The sequence below is a fragment of the Rhinichthys klamathensis genome, unplaced genomic scaffold (genome assembly GCF_029890125.1).
Source record: "Rhinichthys klamathensis goyatoka isolate OS25496 unplaced genomic scaffold, OSU_Roscu_1.1 h1tg000109l_1, whole genome shotgun sequence".
NCBI classification, from domain to species: domain Eukaryota; kingdom Metazoa; phylum Chordata; class Actinopteri; order Cypriniformes; family Leuciscidae; genus Rhinichthys; species Rhinichthys klamathensis.
Window position 1 is genome coordinate 4476943 of NW_026606647.1, and position 6843 is coordinate 4483785.

General features: G+C 38.4%; 1 protein-coding gene across 1 annotated transcript; it reads left to right on the top strand.

Moving 5' to 3' along the window:
• The first annotated feature begins 213 nt into the window (after positions 1-213).
• Positions 214-6095, top strand: rp2 (RP2 activator of ARL3 GTPase). The gene is made up of 5 exons (XM_056253979.1): positions 214-538; positions 3179-3847; positions 4957-5071; positions 5183-5268; positions 5767-6095. The coding sequence occupies exons 1-5, from the start codon at positions 362-364 to the stop codon at positions 5848-5850; spliced, it is 1131 nt and encodes a 376-aa protein (XP_056109954.1). The 5' UTR covers positions 214-361; the 3' UTR covers positions 5851-6095.
• Positions 6096-6843: the final 748 nt, after the last annotated feature.

The window sequence follows — 6843 nt, forward strand, 5'->3', positions numbered from 1 at the left end:
AAATGTAATCACCAGTATGATTCACATCAATTACTTATCTGCAAAGATGAGTTTACCCAACCCACGAACAAAATGTCTTTTTTTCTTCTTTTTTGCATGGTCAAATATCAGTAATAACCGCAACCCTCCACCCCCCTCCACTCGCACCGGCTTTGATTCGCTGTTACCTAGTAACGCGTTCCGCTGTAGTGATTGGCTGATTCGAGGGTCAAGGAAACGGGAAGCGCACAGGTTGCGTGCGTGTTCTTGATTACTTTCTGGGGAGGGTGAGAGAGACGGAGCGCTACTGCGACTGATCGAGAGTATTTCAGAAACGCGTGGCATTTACAACAGGAGGGGCGCACTGACATATCAGCCATAAATGGGGTGCTTCTTCTCCAAAAAATCTCGGAGAAAATCTCCTAAAAAAGACTCCGCTTTGCCCACTAGGGACGAGAGCGCTACGGGCAATGACCTCCCCGAAACTAACAACTCTGCGCTGGGCAGCAACAGCAACCAGGAGGCTCCAAAGCAATACAGCTGGGACAAACGAGAAAAGGTACGACGCTGCATTTTAACCTGTTTTTGTTCACTAGACTGTAAGTAGACCGGGTATTATGTTGCTTAATTTCTTTAAGAATTATACAGATTGAAATGTAAGTCCATCCGAAATGGCTATTATTATGCGTTAGCTCAATTCTCCTCGTTAAAGCCCATTTTACGCCGTTCACTACATGCGTAATCACGCAAGCGAAGGGTTTGGCCCCTATAGTTCAGTGTTTTTGACTGACTGCCTGCCTGCCACTGTTGCTTTCGATTGACCATCGATACGAGAGTCTCTCGGCGGTCATAGGTTTTCACATACTATGGTAAATTATAGACAGAGCTTATTATCGGCTTAAAGTCGAGGCACGTAACTTGTTTGCCTGGCGCGTGCCCAGATACCGCTGTGTTAGGGATTAGCACATAAGTGGTGTCGCCATCAACATGCATGACACCATATTGAGGAGGAACAGGGAGGGTGGGAGTGTCCGTCAGCCCCTTCGACCGCAAAACCATTACAAAGCTTTGAGAGCTATTGAAGTATGAATCTATAATGTTTAAACATTGCCCTGATCGATGTATTCAAGTGCAGATTGAAAGCCAATAAATGCACGAGACAAGTTCAACAGTCAGATTTCTCATATGGTCTGCTGCACACATAAATACTACAAATTATTGTAGCATTACTATTAGACTTGTAATTCCTAGGGGCCCCACAAGATAAATTTAAAAGTATTTAAAAAAAGTAAATCATCTAACTTGATAGCACTTTTCATTTTGTAGTTGGCTAAATCTGGACTGTAACTAACATTTTCAAGCCTTTGGGTGTTTCCTATGGATTTTTAGCTGGTCTGTTATAGATTTGGTCAGCAAGAAATGAAAACTCACCCTATATCTATTAGTGTAAATGCATATTATAGATCTCATTGTGAATGATTCATCCATGTACTATATTTATTATTTAATTCAATAGGCTAGTATTTTTTAATAGTATTTCAATAGTATTTTTTTATTCAAATGTCATCACTCTAGTCTGTCATAACTGTTGATGTATGCAAAAACGCAATTATTAAGTCAACACACCCACAATCAACTGCAAGATCACATTCATTTTTGAATGCCAACATCTCAAAATTCAATCAACAACCGTTGCATAGAACTAAGCCCCTGCTCTATATATTTTTTATTTTTCTATATTCTTTTCACAGTATGGATGTACATCACAGTATGGTATACAAGTTATTTTGCTACTTCCATTTCATCACGACTTAAACATTACTTTCACATTTTGTTAATACAACATAAATTACACACAGTCATTCCAGTTTTTTTAAATACATAAACTGGTAGTATGTTGCTAATTATGGACTACAACTACTGAAAGGATGCGAGTTTACATACTCAACGAATCTGACCTATAGTCCTTATATGGGTTAGCAACAAGCTAAGTAGATGTTTATAAGGAAATATCTGGCCTGGCAACCTAAATGTCTCAGGTTTGATCCCTTGTTGGCAGGGACAATCTGTGAACTCAAGAGTTCTCTTTAGCAAGGGAGTTGCCAGGGTGTTGATATGTGATTGTTGGGATGTTCTGAGTGGTGGCTAAGTCATAAGAGCTCTTAAAGTCTAAATTATGTTCTGTTCCCTAGATATAGCACAGATCCCTCCTTTAGTTTAAATTTGTGGATGTTTTTTCCCCCTTTTTCTATTCTAAAAGGAAAATCTAAATTTTATTTGTTGTATCATTTGATTCTTATTTGTATAATCTGGATTTTATTCAGAGCGCCAAACTTGTCAAAAATATGCAATTTGGTGCAGATGTTATTTATATGGTCAAAATGTAAGTGATAGCTTGTAATGTATAATCAACAAGATTTGTATGACAGTATAAAAGACTATCAGCTGTCACTCTCTATCTCCCAATAATATGTCTTAGTAAGAAGAGATTTAAATCCTTAGTTTTATGAAAGCTCTAGTTTTAATTTTAAGAGCAAAACATATAATGCAATGATGATTGAGCAATAAATCTGTCTATCTATATTACCATTTCAGTCGAATCCGACTCTTGGTGATTCTATGGCCATTCATTTTCTTGGCAATGTTTTTCTGGGGTAGGTTGCCACTTCCCAGGTCTTTACCCAACCCTCCTTATTACATGGCTTGGGACTCGCTCACACACACACACACGCATTCACACCTAAGGCCAATTTGGCATATCCTATCCACCTAACCTGCATGTCTTTGGACTGTGGTGGGGGAAAATTGTCAATCAGAGGGCAGAAGGCAAGTAGAAGATTGTGTACAACAGATTTTTTTTTTCAGCAAAGTTTTTGATAATTTAGACAAGGCCATAGAAGTTATTTATAGGCTTTATAGGTTCAGTAGGCTTTATAGGTTAAATACTTACGGTTACATGTTTGTTCTAAAGCATGTACTAGGTCAAGCCCCACTAAATAACAGAAGTTGTTTAGATGGATAAAAGCATCAAATGTCTAACTAATAAACAAACACAAACTGTTACATCCTGTTGTGAAAAGAACCAGGATGCAAAGATAGCTGATATGATAATGGTTTTATCACTTTTTTTTTTTTTTTTTTTTTTTTTTTTTTAAGTTCCTCATTTTTTGACCTTGACATGTTTGCACTTTTGTTGCAGGTTGATCCCAAAGACTTCATGCTGACAGGCCTTAAGAATGAGACTGTGGGTCGGTTGCCAGGCAAACTCAATGGCCAGCAGTTTGTCATTCAGGACTGTGAGAACTGTAACATCTACGTATTCGACCATTCAGCGACCATTACCATTGACGATTGTGTGAACTGCCGCATTATATTGGGTCCGGTTAAAGGCAGTGTGTTCTTCAGAGACTGCAAAGATATCAAGTGTGTGGTGGCCTGCCAGCAGTTCCGCACCAGAGACTGCAAGAAAATGGACGTCTTTTTGTGCTGCGCCACCCAGCCCATCATCGAGTCTTCTACGGGCATGAAGTTTGGCTGCTTCCAGTATTACTATCCTGAGCTGGCTTTTCACTTTAAAGATGCAGGCCTAAGCATCTTTAACAACAACTGGAGCAATATTCATGACTTCACACCTGTTTCTGGGGAGACCAATTGGAGTCTCCTACCGGAAGATGCTGTTGTCCAGGAGCATGTGCCTCTACCAGATCCAGAGTCAGAATTCAAGTCTGTGAGAATCTCCTCTGAAGCAAGTCGGAGCATAGTGCCCATGACGAAAGGAGGCCGGCGTAAAGAGAGTGAAGAGTCCTGCCTGTTTGTCTTCTTTTCTGGGGACTACACAACTGCTAATGCCCGGAAGCTTATTGATGAGGTTAGACCTAGTTTGATAGTCGATGCTGTAGAATTGTCATTCATGGTTGCGACAGTGGGCGATCTACAAACTGACATCATGTGCAGCATATTTGTTCTTTGAATTTTATTCTTGTTGCAAGCTTGAAGTTAGTCAACCTGGATTATTAATCAGAATGAATCAAAATTTCCTAATGTGGCATTTCTAAAGAAAAGCTTTGCGTGTAGGCTTTTAGTTTAACGTCTTATTGAAAAATGCTGTTCATAGTCAGTTTTCCATGTTAATTGCTGAAATGAAATCAGCTTTCTTCAGTCACTCCACCTATATATAGAAAAGGGTATGTATCTTATTCCCACTTCACGTGTTTGTAACTTTTATCCATCTTTGTCTGCTGTAGATGTTGCCTGCAAAATTCAACACAGGCTTCCATATCAGTTCTTGTGTGCTTTTTAGTTTTATAATTGCGTAAATTAAGGAAATTACTGATTGCTGAAAATATTATTATTATTAAAATTACCTCAGTCATAGTTCAATTCAAAGTGAATTGCCCTGCCGCTTCAAGCCATAAAGCAGTTAAATATATGAAGCACTTCAATATTTTATTACAAAACATATAATTATAGTGTACTTATAAGAGCATCATATTTTTAGTTATCAACCCATTATTAAAAGCATATTTATGTACAAGTGTTATTTTTAGAACAGAAAAAAGTTTGTAAGGTCAAAGTTAGTCACATTATGAATTCGCAATATTGATCTAGTTAATATCAGCATGAAATCAACCCTATTTTATTCTTATACTTTTCACTAGATCCAATCTTGCACTCTGCATTAAACAGGTTTGTATTATTCAGTCAAGCTAAAAAGTTCTGAGAAGTAGCAGCAAACTTTTAGACGACTCTAGCTGTACTAAACCGAATATGAGGAAGAGACAGAAATAGACAAGTGTTTGCTGTCATGTGACCTTTTTGTCACTGACTTCATTTAGAAATCTGCCACTTTATAGCAGTGATCATTTACTTTTATTTTTATGCTTCTCAATACAAAACACAAATCCCGGCCTGTCCACCAACTGATAACCAAGCTTTCATTTTCTAACATACATTTTTTCTATATCCCCCTAAATGCAGGTGACCAGCAAAGGTTTTGTCCTCATTCAGACCAAAGAGATTTCCATGCGCCCTGAGGATGTGAACCGAGTGTTCCAGAATAATGCAGAGAGCCTCACTGAGTGGATCACCAAAGGTGCTGTAATGCATTGTGTTAAAGCAAAAAAGAACATGCGCAGCTTCTTGGGAAAAATGTTGTCCGTTTGCAAATACAAATGTTATAACACAATGATCTCTGTTCCTGCAGGTCCAGTGGTAGCCCTTGAGCTGAACGGAGATGGTGTGGTGGAGGCATGTCGATCCATTGTCAATGAAGTGTTTAATGGGACTAAGGTAATTATAAGAGGAAGCTGAACACTTCTCATCAGTGTTGAGGGTATAGCATTACAAGTAACACGAGTTACATAATCAATTACCTTTTTAAGTAACTAGTAAAGTAACGCGTTACATTTAAATTTACAACAAAATATTTGAGTTACTTTTTCAAATAAGTAATGCAAGTTACTTCGTTTTCCAATTTATTGACTTGACGCCTCTCTCGTCCCCATAATTTGGTGTAAGGTGCAGAGGTGTTGTGTGCGCTTGATCATCGAAAGATCGTTTCACTTTTGCGGAGAAAGGGACTTTACATTTGTCAAAACTAGAACTTTTTGTTTTGTTAAAAAACAATCAAGCAAGTCTGGGTGAGGAAAAGTTTCCATAAAAAGTAAATAAGTACCACAATTAGTTACTTTTTTCGGGAGTAACGCAATATTATAACGCATTACTTTTAAAAGTAACTTTTCCCAACACTGCTTCTCATGTCCATGCTATCTGCTGCTTTTCTTGCAGGTATTTGTTTCTGAGAGCAAACATACGTCATCACGTGATGTCGACAACTTTTTCAACTTTGCTGACATGCAGATGGGACTGTGAAAGGGGCGCAGAGGGGCACCTTACCTTAATGTGGGTTTATATTTGTTTGGTTTTGTCATTTTAGGGAATTGGATATGACATAACTTAATATGCGAAGCCACTGATATCTCAACATTTTGAGGGGTTTATAACCACTATTTATTCTTACCAGATGAGTTTGATCTGTGATCTGACAATTTGACATTTTCATGCCTATGAAACCGACATGTAGGCCCTGTTAAAATGTGTTTTGGTCGATCGGATCACAAGTGGATGGCGCTTAATACAAGCTGTTAGAAGTCGGACAGCCACAAAAGACCCCGTTCTCTCCGCCTACTGACTTAATGCGTAAACATTATGGGAAGCGCGCTAGCCAGATGGGATTTAAACTTTGGCTGGAGACCCAAGTTTGTTTTGAAGATTTGAAAACTTACCAAAGCATGTTCTCCCACCATCCCTGATTTCTAACACACACGTTCGGTGCGGTCTTGTGGCTTTCAGAGCAGAAACGAAAGCTGCTGCTCTCCATGTGTTTTTCTGTTGTCTCTGGGCATGTTCTTATATAAATTGTCGAGCTTATTTTGTCCATTAGATCGAAAGATCTGAAAAAAACCCATGCGTTTACCAACCCATAGACCCTCCCCTCGAAAAAATCAGGACAGAAGTGGTTGAAAGTGGACAAAAGAGACAGATTAAAACACCAGGTGTAAACGGGTATGTGTCTCCCTCGTCTACTTGTGATCTGATTGATCAAAACGCATCTTAATACCAGGTGTAAACAGGGCCATAGTCAGTTAGGTTATTTGGATCCTATCAGGAAGGCAAGTGCCTTTAGATAGAGAACAAAATCAAAGAGAACTGGAACTTTAGTCTAATCAAACATTGCTGTGGACAATTTTATCACTTATGCTGAAAATAATGAATTTGATTTATATAGATATATTTATTTAATTAGTTATTTACATAAATGTATAGCTGGAAATTGTGTTTTATTCTCTTTTGCTTGTATACTTG